At 37.0% G+C, this 17,265-nt stretch overlaps 1 protein-coding gene across 1 annotated transcript in view; it reads left to right on the top strand.

Annotated features, from left to right (window-relative positions):
• LOC127655416 (glucosylceramide transporter ABCA12-like) overlaps positions 1-17,265 on the top strand; it is a 49,568-nt gene that overhangs the window by 29,815 nt on the left and 2,488 nt on the right. Inside the window, exons 29-41 of the mRNA XM_052143246.1 lie at positions 1,027-1,154; positions 1,927-2,014; positions 2,190-2,295; positions 3,824-3,878; positions 6,102-6,279; positions 7,228-7,343; positions 9,292-9,451; positions 10,498-10,751; positions 11,651-11,855; positions 12,714-12,823; positions 13,206-13,356; positions 16,404-16,538; positions 16,862-16,965. Of these exons, the coding sequence (XP_051999206.1) occupies positions 1,027-1,154; positions 1,927-2,014; positions 2,190-2,295; positions 3,824-3,878; positions 6,102-6,279; positions 7,228-7,343; positions 9,292-9,451; positions 10,498-10,751; positions 11,651-11,855; positions 12,714-12,823; positions 13,206-13,356; positions 16,404-16,538; positions 16,862-16,965 (1,790 nt within the window). The remainder of the gene's footprint in view (positions 1-1,026; positions 1,155-1,926; positions 2,015-2,189; positions 2,296-3,823; positions 3,879-6,101; positions 6,280-7,227; positions 7,344-9,291; positions 9,452-10,497; positions 10,752-11,650; positions 11,856-12,713; positions 12,824-13,205; positions 13,357-16,403; positions 16,539-16,861; positions 16,966-17,265) is intronic.

Below are 17,265 nucleotides of genomic sequence, written 5' to 3'. Positions count from 1 at the left end.
ACGGGACTCTCCTCAGCCAACATCAGTACATTTTAATATGATTATCAATTTAATATGATTATGTTTTTTCTACTATTAATGTTTGAATTGTACTAGAGTTTTCAATTTAAGAGGTTAAACTCTGAAACAAGTTCAGTAGAAGACTTTATTATTTTTAAACTATATTGTCTAGCCTCAGTTTTTAGCATGTCTATGCAATGCACACAATAGCACGTAAACTTAAAACATAAAACGAGGATTCAATAATGATGGGGATGAAATATACTTTTGTAAAATGTTTACATTTATATGTAAAAATAGTATGCTTAAATATGCAATATAATAGTTACAAGAAGTTAATTTCAGAAGTCATACATATTAAACATGTCACAGTAATTTCACCGGACAACATAGATACATCATGCTCAGTTAACACACGAGTAATGTTCGATTCATAAATGCATGACAAGCAATATAGGCTTCAACAATCCTACCAGAAAATATATCCAAGCATTATAGCTGCTAAACAACTTTGTCAAACGGTTAACAGATACACATCCATCTAGACTGCAACAATGATGTCCTGAACTGTGTGAGTGTTACTAAACTGAGTTGAACTGCGTGGCTTCTCCAGACGAAACATGAGACAGCCGGAAATTCTTTCCTGTATGTGTTACATGATGTAATGACGCAAGGATGAACGTCATAAACCAGCGATTTTGTGCCAAACTGAACACGTATTGCAGCTTTAATGCTAAAGGTATCATGAACTAACAATGAACTATGACTTATTACAGCATTTATTAATAGTTCATTAGTTAATACATTAACTAATTTTAACATACACTACTTTTAACGTAGAAAATGTAGGCTAGATTAATAACCAAGAATAATAAATACTGTTAAAGCGTTCAACAACCTGTGGGGTGTTACCAATTCAATTCAAATTCCATCTCACAACCTGTCAAGGAGCCAATTAACAAATTGTTAATTTAGCCCAGAAAATGTTTCTGTCTGGTATGTCACTCACTTTTCTGCCCATTTCAGTCATGTCCTGCATCAGGTTACGATCCACCTCACATAAGAAATCCATCATCCCAGCTTGTCTATAACCTGACGGGCCTCAACATAGAGAACTACCTGATGGCCACCGCTAATGACTTCATCAGAAACAGGTGAATTTGATTGCGCATGATATTGCAGTTTTAAACCTATTTCAAAAGGTAACAATACATTTATGCCACAAGTTCAAATTTTGGTAGGTGGAATAATAAGGAAATTATGAAGCGCTGGTAGGCTGGTTAATAATTAAAGAGGAAGCGCTTTGGTTTATCTCATCTTTACCGTGGCATTTCCAACCAACTGACATTTTCCATGCTAGTCAAATAGCACATAGGACTGGGGCATGCCACTGGCATGAAAATCATTTATTATGCCTAAAATAGTAAGGCTAGCATTTATTATTCATACATTGCTCTCTGCAAAAAACTATAAATAAAATACACAGCCCTGCCTCAGGGTGGTGGTGGAAATAAATAAAAAGACAAATCACAGCTCTTATAAGAATTTGGGCCAGAATTCACCAAAGACCACCAAGTGATTAAAAGTATACCACTGAAATTCTTTTTTGAGTCGCAAAACACATATGCATTTATTGTTACATAAACTGAGCTGTAATGTGATATTATTTTATTAACTTTATTTTTATTTTGGAATACCATGCATACAATGTCCAGATTTGCTGACATTGAAATTTATGATATGTTTTTGGAGGGCAGGGTTTTGGAGACAGGTTTTACAGCTGAAGGAATGGGGTTGGTCTAATTCATTGGCTAGGTTTAGCAGAAGTTAGCAAAACACCAAAACAGACAGGCTTTTGGAGAATTTGCACCAGCCAGGAGTTACAGTCAACATATCAAACATAAGATTGTATGTTCTTTGTTTCAGATATGGAGGCTGGGACTTTGGAAAGCCCCTCCCACTTGATCTTAAGATGGACATGTTAGAAGTGCCACAGAACAGAACCCTTACTAAGGTAATTTTGATTAATCATTACATATTCCCAATGGCAAAGTGGCTCATTGTCCCAAATTAGCAGTTTATATAAGCATTAACAGGCTCTATTCCAAAATCTAGTAATCAGTATGCTCTATTGCAATATGATAATTAAAGATTTGCTGTAAATTTTACTGATGTTTGTGTCCACACAGGTTTGGTATAATCCAGAAGGCCACCACACCATGCCTGCCTACCTCAACAGCCTTAATAACTTTCTTCTGAGATCCAGTCTGCCACCTGAGAAACGGCAACAATACAGTGAGTTAAATCTCTCTCTTTCTAATACTGTCAAATATTGTCAGTCTGATCTGGGCTGACTTCCTTGTAATATTTTTTATTTAATAGTTCTCTAATAATCTCCTTATATACAGATAGAAGGTGTGATGTACCCTGTTGGCCTTTTGGTTTTTGTTATCACTTTGTCTTGCTTAACCAGACTTTTTGACTTGAAAAATGAATTTGCAGCTTATTCTGGCCTAGAACTGCCTACTTAGACTGGAAGAAATCATCTGACTGAAGTATAAATAGACAAACCACAGTTAATTTAGTTTTGACATGCCATTTGGAGTGGGTAAACCAGAGTGGAAAAAATGTTATTCAGAATGGAGCGACAATATCCACGGACAGTTGTACAGAAAATATGAAATAAATTGGAAATGTGTAATTAGTTTTGAGATCAGATTATCTGTCCATTCAAACATAATGAATAAGTTGCACAATAGTCTTCATCTTTCAAACATTTGTCTCAACACAACTTTGGTAAAGTGTAAGCAGCAAGAAAAATTAAAGGGACACTGGATGTGTCTAATGAACGACATGGCACATTCTGAAATGCAAATAATTTATTCTTGCACACACTGGCAACATTCAGATTCTTTACAAATATGTTGTTTTGTGGTTTGACAGCTTGAATGAAAGATCTATTTAAGGCTACATACAGCGAAACTGCATAATAATCGTCACCATTTCTAATCGTTCAGTTTGCTCCATTGCACAAGTTTAAATGTCACTTTGTTAATTCTTGAAAAAGTACAAAAAAAATGTAACTTTGGACTGCTATCTGCTGCACCGGATCAGCTTGTCCTGTGTGTGTGTGACCAAGAATTGGAAAGCATGCAAATAAGGCTTGTTTTATTCTTTTCAGAGAGAGAAACCATGAAACTGGCAATATTTGGCAAATCTAAGCACTCGTAATATCAACCCCGATACCTTCTAAAGACTCCAACACAACCTATGCACCCCAACTCTCATAAGTTGCATTGCAAAAGGGAAATCTGATTGGAGCTTGCGATTTTCACTGCTGCTTTCTAGTTTTTGCATCAGACAATCATTGAATGGACTGTGGGTGGCCCATGCCTTGTGAGGCTGAAAACATTTGATACCACTACCTTTAGAAGGGAGGCAGTGTTACTATTATATGGCCCAACATAAGGCAGAGTGGTCTAAACTTTAATTATAGGTGCTGAGAACTGAAATGAAGTAATAAAGCTGGACGGAGTCCCCAGTCTTATTTCAGCAATGCCAGACTAACTCAGAGGCTGAGATTAACTGTCTGCTTCCAGGCAAGATTAGGCAAGAAAATCCCAGTGGTCAATAATGGAAAGTAGGGACACAGTCATTCAAATGGATCTGGTGAACTCATTCAGGGCAAAACAGGGCATTAATTCAGCAAATGTTATTCCAAGGAGCAAATTGCTTGTCACATGTTTCATACAAAATGGTACAATGATTGGTTGTACATGTGTGTATTTCCTAGTACACTAAAATACTTTTTTCCACTATACAGCTATCTCACTGTCTAGTCACCCTTATCCTGGCCAAGTGCAAGACGAGGATGTCATGTAAGTACACGCACCCTAGGGGTGTGCAAATCTACATATTTTCATAATTAACTTCACATTCTGTCAATATTTACTCACCCTCACATTTTTCCAAACCTGTATTTCTTTCTTCCATGGTAGAGTCAAATGTAATTTGACTCATGTATTTACTCCTCTTTGATTTATCCCTGAGCTTGGCTTATTGATTACTAACCCAATATAATGTGTTTACTCTGAAGGTGGTTCAGAGGTGAATTGATTCAACAACACCAACCAAAACATGCTTGTATTTTGAACAAAGTGGGCAATTTCAACCATGCCGAAATTTGAAAGTCAAGCTCTGTAACCTGAGCTCATTTGTTTAATTTTTGCAACTGGGATGAGGCTGGTGCAACACTTGCTGCTTAGGCCTGAGAGGGGAAATGAGGAGAGGAGAGGCAGAGAAGGCGATTTTTGAATCTTCAGTTTTCAGTGTATATCTTGATATTACACAAATATATACAGTATATTTAATATTATATATATTGCATTTTTTTTTAAATGTCAATTTTTTGCTATATCTCCCAGCGCGAGTAGCCACTCAAAATAGAGTTCAAATATATTTACATTAAATGTACATTTATTAATTTACTTGTATTAATTTTAATTAGGAACACAAGTGACTTATCTTAATGAGACAGTAACAAAATAAATTACATAATAAAGTTTCAAAATTGTCTAGAAAAAAAAAACAAGTGTGTACAGACAAAAGTGTGACATAGAGTTACTTCTTTATCCTTTCATTTTACTCAGCTTTATTTGAGTTCTATGCCCAACTGACCCAACCCCTTTAATCTAAAAACCAGTGATCCTAACTTCTGTATTCAGGCTCATCTCTCTGCGGTTTGGGTCTCCTCTTGTTCCATAAGATCCTCGATTCTAAGCATTTTTGGTAGCACTATTCTTGGGAGGAGAAATGAGACACAGATGTGTAGCATCCAATGCTTAAGCTCAGCGGGTGACCACTAGAAGAATAAATATCCTGCTGAGACTGAGTTACTGAGCGATGTCTGTCTCTGTCTTTCACAAATCTGAGTCACTTAGAAAGATCATGATTCTCATGGCTTTCATCTTTTCTCCCCACTGTTCCCTCTGTCTGCTCCTGTTGTATATGCATTGAGCTTGACTGAAGAACAGTGTTAAGCTCATGTGAGACTCAGTAGGAAATATGAAGCTCAGTCTGTACTGTGAGGTTTAGACAGCAAGACATGGTTTTCAAACCTAGATCTTCTAGCAGTCAGACGTTCACATACAGTACTCTTAACTTGCACTCTGTTCTAAAACATAGTAAGCTGCCTTGTTGTGCATTGCAAACACGGCAGCTGCCTTCTAAGATGCCCTTCACGCAGAACACATTTTTTTATAGTTTTTCCCATGTTAACCTGCATTAGTGGAACGGTTTTGACCGCTTACTGTTTTTCAGTGTAACGCACATGAGTGATGCATTTTCAAGTTAAAAGAATTAATCTTTAAAAATGCGTCTTGAGACATCTGCTAGACATCAACTCTGTCATATAAATTATTTTCTTCATGCAGAGCTCATTGGAGACTCGACTTGATATTTTTTATAGCAAGAAATAAAATGTTTATTGGATAAAATTTTTAATTTTTATGTATTGGTAAATTGGGTTTTAATTGGATTGAACTATTTTTATCAGTATGATTTGGAATTGAAATATTTGAATTTATAGTTGACATTTGTTTCTCTTTGGCATTAGCATGTTGCTAAGCTAAAGACGCAATATTGTAGCAAGTATAAAAATAAATGGCACACTCAAATATTGTCTAAAATAGTAATTTTTTTAATTAGACTGAACTATTCAACTATCAAGAGTTTTTGGTGTTAAATACATTATATTTATAGTTGACTTTTCTCTCAAATCTTCCACTATCTTGTTGGAATGCATTATCAAATTTTCTCGTCCACAAAAGATACAGTTCATGCAATGAAGCCTTAAATTTGGACCAAAATGAGATATCTTAGAAAGCTGTTTAAACATGCTGCCTTCCTTTTAGAACAGCCCTTGTGTTGAGAGCGTACCTGTGATACTTAAAATGCTGTCACAAAGGTACAGAGCCATATAGTTTTCTCTCAGTGTCAGGTGCCAGATAGAAGTTCAGGTACACTTAGCACACATTGCCTAATGTCTATGTCCTCAAAGTTGCATCCTCTAACTTCTCAATGTTTCATTTTTTACACTCAAGGGTGGGAAGTTTGGTCAGCATACTGGTTGCGCTCTGTGTCCTCACTGGCTACTCCATCATGTCTGCCAGTTTTGTCATCTACGAGGTTCAGGAACATCACAGTGGTTCCAAGAGTCTCCAACAAATCTCTGGCATCAGTGAGCCTTTTTATTGGATCATCAACTTCTTCTATGATATGGTAATTCAGTACCAATTTATAGATGTCAACTTTTTTGGTCTGCTGCTTTGATAAAAAATATCAGAACATAAAGCTGCAGCTTCATGTTCTTAACATGTGTCATGGAAAAAACTATAATCTGAATGTGTCTTGTTCTATATACTATGGAATAGTTTACCCCAAAATGAAAATGCTCTCATTATTTACTCCCCTTCATGTTCTTCCAATCCGTTATTTTCTTTTTCTGTGAAACATAAAAGGAGAATGTCTGAGCTGCTCTTTTCCATACAAGGAAAGTGGTTGGTGATTATTCTGGCAAGCTGCTAAAAAAATAGAAAAGCACCATAAACTTATTAAAAAAAGAAAGAAGTCCATAAACGTGTGCTTTATATTACAAATCTTCTTAAACCATACAACAGCTTTGTCTGAGGAACAAATGGAAATGTAAGATGTTGTTTATTTATGCTCTTCCACTTTGCCGGATATATCAAATCTCATTTGCGTTTGCATTTTTCAAACTTGCCAGTTGATGATCAATTATGTGACATTGGAGAACCAATAGAGTTTGCCTTGAATTATGTCAAACCTGGCATAAAGTGTTTATTGGCAGCATTTTTAATTGAACACTAGGATAAATGAGATTTGAGAGCTCTAGTGGAGAGGAAGATTAGCAGTGAACAATGAATTAATTTTCTGCCTGTTCCTCACACAAAGCATATTACATATTTCATGACTTGGAATATAGCGCATTAAACATATGGACTACTTTTATAATAAAAAACCAACCACTTTTCCTATATGGAAGAGAGCTAGACATTCTGTCTAACATCTTTTGTTCACTTAAATAAGAAAGTCATACAGGTATGGAACAACATGAGGGTGAATAAATGATTTTTGGGTGAGCTATTCCTTTACATTTTGTATTGCGTAAGAATTTGTATTTATGAGGCTTGTTCTGTGGCATTGCAGGCTCTTTACATGATTCCTGTGGTCCTGTCAGTGGCGATGATAGCAGCATTCCAGATCCCAGCCTTCACCGATCGGCAGAACCTTGCTGCGGTCACAGTGCTTCTGATGCTATTTGGGTCAGCATACATTATGCTCCTTTACCACCAGAGACTTTCCTGTCATAAGACAGACGTCTCATTAAAACCTCTGAATGCTGACAGCTCCTCAAGGCACTCTGTGTTATGGATGTATTATTCAACAAATATTACACAATGCAGCATTGGGCCTGTAATAGAGAAAGTTTCCGTTAATCCAGAGACATTAAGGTAAACAATAGGCTCTCTGCTACAGAGGGAGAGCTGCTTGGAGCTTTCCTGCAAGGCCTGGGCTCTGAAGATGCAATTTCACACACTCCCTCACACATTTAATTGCATTGTAGAGAGCGGAGAGGGCACAGTCTGGTTTTAGGCTCCAGAGCTCCAGGCTGCTTTGGTGGGCCTTCATTGTGTGAAGTCAGCAGTCTGCCCCACATTCATCCTTCTGAATGGGACCTCACCAGCTTTCGGCTCATAAATAACCACACATCACAGAAATCCAGCCACTTTCTCTTTAACCTGATTAATTACTTTTATATTAAGCTAAAGTCAAGCTATATTAAGCTTCAAATCGCATGACTCATAAAAGTATCATAACAGCAGTCCATGTGACTTATATTCCAAGTCTTCTGAAGAAGTCAGATAACTTTGTGTGAAGAACAGATATAAATGTAAGTCATTATTTGTTGACAATAGCTGTGTCCCAAATGACACACTACACTATGCACTTATGAAATATACTATGCACTCAGCCATGTAGTGTTTTGAATTTTAGTGTAGTATCATCCCAAATGGAACACTTACTGTTTTATTACTACACAGAAACATTTGCAATTTAACAGCTGAAGGAAGTGGCATTTCAAGCGCATGTGATGTGTTGTGCGTTAGCCAATCTCAGTTCAAGACTTGTATCTCAAAAAAATTACTTATTCACAGAGCTTAGGGTGACAGTAAAGCATTCAACTCACATTTGTAAGGTGCTGTATCCACTGAAGTTACGCCAGCTGCTACATTCATCATTATTTACAATTGTTTTGTCAGACCAGCAGTGCAGCCAGGTAACTCCGCCCCTTCCACTATCTAAGGCAAGCTGAATGCATGAAGTACATTCCACACTCTGTTTTGACGGTTGAAAAAGTGCGTCATCCAAGTACTTAAAGGACTCTTCTTCTGCTGTATTTTCTGTGTAAACATACTAATTGCACTACTTGCACTATGATGTAGAATAGTGCAGAAGTGTGCAGTTTGGAAAGCATCTAATCTTAATTTGGGCCCTTAGCTCTTCTTGGTGCTTTCATGTGAATTCATGAGTGGAGTAACGTCCGATTTGTGTCTTGATTTGGATCTTTTCAATGAGTTGGTTGATCCAGCTCACAAAACTGGTCTAAATGATTCGTTCATGAATTGAATAGCAATTAAAATTTATGTCTGTTCCTCACACAAAGCCATTGAAATACTTGGATTATAGCGCACAAGTTCATTTTGAAGCTTGCCATGTGAATAGGTGTGGGCAGGATATAACCTTTTGTGTTCCACAGAAAAAGAAAGTCCTAGGCGTTTTTAAATTTTTTGGGTGAACTGTTCCTTTAACATGTGGTATGGACTTTACTCCACTAAAAACCCAAATGCACAGGCCAACAAACATAAGCACACACACACACACAGTAAACCCTCAGTTTAAGCACATCCTCTCCCTTGACCCAAGCACCCCAATCACCAAGAGTAATGAATAAAAAAGCAGATCATTCTGCTGAGCTGGGGAGGAGAGAGAATGCTTCACAAAGAGGAAATAGATGAACTCATTTATCTTCTGGCCTCTTAGCTCAACTGTGGAATATATACTGCCTTGCTTTATACTCACTCTTTATGCTATAGTCAAAGCAGAAGTCTTAGTACTGTTGTTTTATCTTCTTCCATGTTTTAATTCTTCTCTCTAGACTTGCTTTTATAACTTAGTTCTTACCACATCGATATCATGATTTCTCTACAGCTTTGCAACCTTCCCTTGGATGTACCTTCTTTCTGCGGTATTCAAGGATACAGAGATGGCTTTCATCGGATATGTTTGCATCAATCTGTTCATCAGCATCAACACCATCATCTCCACATCCATTATGTTCTTTCTTGGTCAGCTTAACCCAAATAACCAGGTGAGAGAATAGTTAAAAAACATGTCCACGTCACGTAAAAAAAACATTTTTTTTAAAAATTGTTAAAAAAAATTACTGTAACAATTTGAAAAAAAAAAATCTGAACTTCTTAAACTAGTTCAAAGAGTTCTCATCCAAAAATCCCAACATGCAGCAATGACAGCTTTGCAGATCCTTGGCATTATAGCTGTCAGTTTGTCTAGATACTCATGTGACATTTCACCACACGCTTCCTGTAGCACTTGCCATAGATTGTTTGGGTACTTCTCATGCACCTTGTGAGAAAAAAACATGAAACGTGTTGAGCGGGTAGAATTCATTGAAGCTGTCAGCTGAGGACGTGAGGTGTCTATTTCTCAAACTAGAGACTCTGATGTACTTATCCTCTTGTTTAGTTGTACATCTGGGCCTTCCACATCTCTTTCTGTCCTTGTTAGAGCCAGTTGTCCGTTGTTTTTAGAAGAATGTAGTGTACACCTTTGTATGAAATCTTCAGTTTTTTGGTAATTTCAAGCATTGTTTAACCTTCATTCCTCAAAACATTGATTGGCTGACGAGTTTCTAGAGAAAGCTGTTTCTTTTTTTTTGCCATTTTTTAACCTAATATTGACCTTAAGACATGCCAGTTTATTGCATACTGTGGCAACTCAAAAACAAAGACAATGTTAAGCTTCATTTAACAAATCAAATACCTTTCAGCTGTGTTAGATATAATGGCAATTGATTTTCTAGTACCTAATTAGCAATTTAGCATGATTTGATCAAAAATTACTTTTTTCAAATAGTGATGGTGCTGTTTTTTACATCAGTAATGTCCTGACTATACTTTGTGACCAGTCGAATGCCACTTTGTTGAATTAAAGTACCAGTTTCCTTCCAAAACAGCTAAATCTGTACATTATTCCAAACTTTTGGCCGCCTGTGTGTGTGTGTGTGTGTGTGTATATATACAAGATGCATAGCTACTGTATATTGACTGGACAGAGGACCTGCTTTGCATATTGTTCAATCCTCTCTAACCTGCTCGCTCTTGCTGTCCTTTTCAGAGCATCAAGGATGTGTACCGTACCTTGAGCAATGTGTTCCTAGTGTTCCCTCAGTTCAGCTTTGGGAATGGCTTGATGGAACTGGCACGGGTTGACATACAGGTGCAGATCTTGAGCGCTTTTGGGGTGGATGCCTACAAGAACCCCTTCAAAATGGATATGCTGGGCTGGATGTTCATCTCCTTGTTCCTGCAGGGTTTCATCTGCTTCACGCTTCGTCTGCTATTCAACAAGTCACTCCTTCGCAAAGTCAGGTACATGCCTGAGGCTTTGACACTTTGTCAAAGTGCTTGTTGGGTCGCTAAAATATTTTTGAAGTAAAAGTATACTGTATGCCTTGGTTGGCATAGAACTAAAAAAAAAAAGGATGAGATTAATTTTTTCAGTGATTCAAGTAACACTGTCAATTGAACATTTAATAGAATTAATTACATGATAAGGTGACTAATTAGTCAAATAAATTGCAAGTGCAAACAATTGCATATATCAATTAATGCTGAAAAAAATACCAGAAATTAAGATAATTCAAAGGCATTATATTCTTCAGTATTTTCTTTTTTTTTGCCTTTAGTATTTTTGTCATGTTTTCCAGTAAAAATATCCAAACATCCATAAAACAAGATAAATTAACTTGAAAAGTCAAATTCTGTAAGAAACATCTATACAGATATGTCTTGCATTAATTTTATTTGTATTACCCCAGTGGCAAATTGTTATTTTCTTGTTTTAAGCAAAACTTTAACTAAATTGGGTTAGATGCATGTTTAAAACAAGACAAAAACTATTTGCTAATAGGGTGAGAAACACTCAATTTAAGAAATGCAATATTCACTGTCCCAAGTGATTTTCTTATGCAATTGTGCTTCTAGACTAAATGTATTTGTAGACAAATCTTATCTATATAAATAGATGTTTAGATATTTGCACTGGAAAACAAGACAAAAATATGTTATAAGAAAATAACAAAAAGTCAGCGTTTTTAATGTGTTATTATTTTTTATTAATTGAACTAAATTAATGTGAAACTGAAAACCCTAATTCAAAGTCATGTGTTTGAACAATGACCAGCTGAAGAGAAGTTTTGGTTTTAATGCTGCTTTTAATTCAACATTGTAGCTATCTGATTTGATGTACATTAATCTGTCCTTCACAGAAGATTAATTTGCCGTAAAAAGGACTTCCTTCAGAGCTACAGTCCCAATCAAGATGAAGATGTGATGGCTGAATGCCTGCGTGTGAACAGTGGAGATGCAAGTGCAGATATTCTGCAGGTTAACCAGTTGACTAAAGTCTACCAGCACCTGAAGAAGAGAGTACAGGCTGTGAAGCAGCTGTCTGTGGGCATCCCAGCAGGCGAGGTCTGTGCTGTTGCAAATCATCGTTTATCATTAACAGCTTTCTCATACACAATTTTCCGATATTATTCCTGTTAGGTCTGCATCATCTACAGTAAATGCATCAATCTATTAAAAAAAAAACTATTTGAGTGGGGAAGAGAAGTTTTTTGTACAAATGTTTAAAAAAAATAACATTAATCAGTATGCAGGTATTCAAAAGCATTATTACCTGCACTACGACCATCCAGCTTCATGAGGTATCCACCTGGGATGCTTTTTAAACAGTATTGAAAGAGTTTCACTGCATGCTGGTTGTTGTTAGCTGTTTTTCCTTCAATATCTGGTCTAGCTCACCCATTTAAAAAATAATAATTTGAAAATTTAGAAACACTTTACAATTGATTTATTTTTTGGGGGGTGGGGTGGGGGAGTATTTCATGTTAAAATAGTTTTTTTTTTGGTCTATAAAAGAACATTTCAAACTCTTAACCATAAACCTAACCAAAAAGCTAAAATGTTTATTAGCATAAATAGAAACATTAATTTAGTCAATTGTCCCAACTTTTCACTGGTAGTATACATTTTGCAATTTATTGTGAAATGGTATGGAGTCTTCCTAATATTCTGATGCCATGCATATGAATGTGGGAACTAGGATTAGCTCCAATAGTTGCATGTAGAAGAGCATGTAAACCTTTTTTCAAAATAAAGGCTTAAAAAAAATATGGATCTAAATTGGAAATTCATGTGCATGCAAACGTTGTCACTGAGGGCTTCATTATTACACATCACACACAAGAATTATGATTCAGCTGTTAAGAATAATTTATGAGAGCAAAACATTCAGTGTGAATGAATAGGTCAATGTCTTTCCTTTAGTGTTTTGGATTACTGGGAGTCAATGGTGCAGGAAAGACCACTACCTTCAAGATGCTGACAGGAGACACCAGCCCTACTAACGGCTCTGCTAAGATCCGTGACATTGATGGGTAATGCCTTTCCTTTAAAAAACTAACATGTACAGTGAACAAAAAACAAAACCTGAATCTGAAAAACCTGTTTTCCAGTAAATATATCTAAAAAAAATCTTTAAAACAAGACACATTTATTTTAAAATAAAAAAGAAATGAGATAGTACATTTTATATTTAGTGAGATGTATGCTTAACATGAAAGTTACATTCAAATTTAATTCAAAGGGAAAACAAGTTTATTTGTCTATCCTCAGTAGTATTTTACTGGAAAATAAGACAAAAGTGTAGTATTTTTACTGATGCTTATCGCCCTTCAAGATTCACTAAAACCCCTTTAACTAGATATTTTTGTTGTGTTTTCATTGTGTGCTCATAATCTCAATGACCTGTGTCCTTAGGAGAATGGTTGACATCATAGACTGCAGGAGAGAGGGCATAAACATTGGTTACTGCCCCCAGGAGGACGCACTTGATGACCTCATGACTGGAGAGGAACATCTTTATTTTTACGCCCGCATCAGGGGCATCTCCAAGAGGGAGATTGACCGGGTAAGGCCACATCTATTTCAAATTCTTTTTGTCCATGGAAAGGCAACTGGAAAGCTTCTCGTATTGACCCACATGAAAGTGCAGGTTTTCTAGCTGTTGTATTAATCAATGGAGTCTATAAAACCTTGCCAGATCTATCTGTTAACATTCATCTGAATGGCAATTGTTATGCTGGCATGTGACCCCCAGAAGTATGCATAGTGATTGCAGCAATTGCTGTAATTTGCTCATGGAGTGCCAGATCTAGAGACTGAGTTTTAGCTGTAAATGCCATGAGACTAATTACTTAGAATCACAGAAAAAGGACAACATCCTGACAATGCTAATTGGCAAATGGCACTTCAAGAATGCACACAGTCCCAAGCCCTTCACAAGAGAATATCCTGCATTGTGACGTCAAATGGCAGCAGGCAGGGAAAAATATAAGTACATAATGATTTTATTAGATCTCTGGACATAGAGAGTTGGGATCTCCTGATTATTGCATTTGACAGAAAACAGTTGGCTTTCCTCCACTTTAATTAACGAGGAAGATAATTAATATTGCATTTATTGCATTTGCATTATTGAGCAGAAGAGGTTCCGTAAAATTTGCCTGAAGACTGAAGATGCAACATTTTCATACATTTTCCTAAAGATTAAAACACTGGTCTAGGCGAACATGTTATATTAGCAAGCTATGTTCAAATGAGTTGATGTCAAAGGCTGTGCGTCCAGTCAAGCTCAATATTATTGTGCATCAGGGGACATCTCGATAGGAGCTTGCAAAATTAGGTACAGTATATTCCAACATAGACAGATTTGTGACATGCCCTCGTTTTAGAAAACCATGAACAAAACTACACAAGGTCAAACAGTACGACCTAGACAACATTACATATGGGTTCACTTGCAGCAAGGATAAACATGGTTTGTTTCACATTGTGTTTTGTGCGGTGAACTACTGGCTAAGAGCAAGAAACCATTTAAATTCAAGAGACATTTTGACCCGATCCTGTCACTCTGTCAGTCTGTCTTTTTGTGCGACAGGGTCATGGCATCAATGTTCTGTGTCTGTCTTGTGTTCTGTCTTCTGTCCTTGCGAGTCCACGGTTTCGGTTGTGGTTGCGCTTTTCGGTCAGACTTGTTTCATATCCTGACTTCCCTTTCTAGTTCGGTTTCGGTCTGTGTCGGGGTCTGGACACTCATGCTTCGTGCTCTGTTTGTTATTGGCATGAGTGCATTGCGCTTATGTCATCTTGGCTGCATGCACTCACGTATATAGTTTATGGCTGTCTCTCGCGACCATGGATGCGCTTTGCGTAGCACTGCGCCCCGGGACACGATCTGTCTTCATGTTATGTGGAGGTTCGGTCATTTCGGTCTGAAATGTTGGGTTTATTTGTGGGCAAACTCTTGCACAGGTTTCCTGTCTCGTCTTGTCTCCTGTTGTTTGCATTGCCTGGTGTTTGCCTCACGATATACGCTTAGGCTATGTCCGGTGTGAGAATGCACAGCATTGCTTTGTTAGCGTTGCCGTGCATTCTCTCGTCTTATTTGCATTGGCATGCGCTCGTGCCATTCGGGTGTCTGTGTCTTGTGAGAGCATGTGGTTTTATTTTGTTTATGTATTTGCCACGTGTCTCTCAGTCTTGCGTCATACCCTGCCTCCTTTTTTGCCCTTTATTAGTTCATTTGTTACACCTGCCCTGCTCATAAACGTGTTTGATTTCCTTCCCTATTTTAGTCTCCTCGTGTGTGCTGTCCAGTGCCAGTTTGTCTTGTTTCATGTTTTTTGTTGGTCTCCTGTCGGTCCTGTTTTTTTAGTCTGTCGGTTCCGGTTGGCGTGGACACAGTTCGTGTGCCCCGTCATCTAGTTTTTGCCCTAGTCTGTGTTTTTTCCCCTATGCGGTAGTTTGTGATTGGTTTGGTATATTTTTTATATTAAGAAAACCCTTTGTTTTTACTCTGCGTTTGGTTCTTGCCTCTGCTACAATCCGTGACACATTTAGAAATAAAACCCAATATTTTAAGTCTCTGTCAAGATAATGGTTCATGGTTTTAAAACTGGCACACTTTAATGATGATGTCACCCTGCTATAAAAAAGGGTAGTACAGGAATCTACTTAACAATTGAACGCTATCAGTCATATCCTGGCTACCCATCTTCTTTGTGAAGAAACTACTGAGACTTTTGAAATTTCTTCTATGGTTTGGCTCATTAACTTGGATTAGTAGAGGATGGTAAATTCTGATGTCCTTAGGGAAGCATACAATGTTAGAACAAAAGAGATGATGTGTAGGTGCATATCACACTGTTAGACCTTTATGGTTTTTGCAAGTTAATGTGAAGCTATTAAAATTCATAGAATGTCTACTTGGATTATTTGATGTATGAATCCAATTAGTTAAATGAATGCAGAAAACTTGACATGCTCTGTGTTGGGGTCAAATGTCAATAGGCATTTAATCAAAACATTATTCAAAGTGACTCATTGTGATGTCAAGACCACACCGTTAATGTGTTCCAACAACTTGTTAAGCCTTTTTGGGTGCAGTTATTGCTTTGTAATATCAAAAAGACTGTAGATGTGGAACATGATTTAAAAAAGTGTGATAATTAAGCCAATTTTGAATTTTTATTGGTAAGATAAAAGAAAAAAAAAAAGAAATCTGTTATACTTATGTTGGGGAGGGACCCAAGTCATGTCTGGACCAGACATGAGGGTTGGCTCTTGACTTGGGACAGTATGCAAATATAACAAGGCCCTAGCAACCACCCAGAACACCTCAGCAACATATCAGAATGTAATAACTTGCTCTGCCTTTGAAATGACTTTGCTTTTGGCTGATGTCACCAAACCCTCTTATTTGTTTAACCCCTATCTATCACCTGCTCTATTCTGGTATGAAACATCTACTTTTCACAATCCGGCTAATTTTCATTTGATAGAAATGCTAAAATCACTCAAATAGGTTACGGCAGTAATATGAGTTGTGAACTGTGTTTCATGTTGACATCTGTATACTCTTCTAGACTCTCAATATTTTCTCATTTTCATCTTTAGGTTGTGAACTATCTGTTGAAAAAGTTGGAGCTGAATTACCACCGAAACAACACAAGTAAGAGCTACAGTTGCGGAACGCGCCGGAAGCTGTCGACAGCCTTAGCCCTGATTGGAAATCCACAGATCCTTCTATTGGTGAGTGAAAAAGCACAAATTACTATTAAGTAAACCATTCAGCAGCACTATAAATCTTTGCATGGCATAAGCTGCATGGAATGTTTTCTCAAAGGGGTTTGAATGGGTAAAACACTGTGCATTCATGACAAACATCTCTAAAGTATGTAGGTGTGTTGATCGGCCAAAGTCTCATAGCACCTTAGTTATTATGACTTGAAGTAATTTTGGCTTGGGGTATTAAAGGAGAGATTGTGGGCTTTGCATTTGAATTTACATTTCATTTGTTAGCTCAAAACAACAACAAAACACACCACATTTTTTTATTTATCTGTCCCTCTTAGGATGAGCCCAGCTCTGGAATGGACCCACGTTCCAAACGCCACCTCTGGAAGATCATCTCGGAGCAGGTGATGGGCAAATGTGCTGTGGTTCTGACATCACACAGGTATGCATGTTTCATACTGCATCACTGTCCTGTATATTTACTGCAGTTGCCTGGACTACCAATACTCTAATACAATTTGTTTTATCTGTGTTATTGGTTTTTTTTTGGCTTTATGTAGTGTTAATTATACAGTTTAGCGGTTATTATACAAAATTATATTTGACCGCAATTAGTCAATCAAAATCAAGTATTCCAGAGAACCTTGTAATAAACTTAAAAACATATTCCAGGTTCAAAACATGTTAAGCTCAATCGACTGTATATGTGGCATAATGTTTAACAACAAAAATGTATTTTGAC

Source organism: Xyrauchen texanus, chromosome 14 (genome assembly GCF_025860055.1).
Source record: "Xyrauchen texanus isolate HMW12.3.18 chromosome 14, RBS_HiC_50CHRs, whole genome shotgun sequence".
NCBI lineage: Eukaryota > Metazoa > Chordata > Actinopteri > Cypriniformes > Catostomidae > Xyrauchen > Xyrauchen texanus.
Note: the sequence above shows the minus strand (reverse complement) of the source record. Positions and strands in the feature narration are given on the sequence as shown.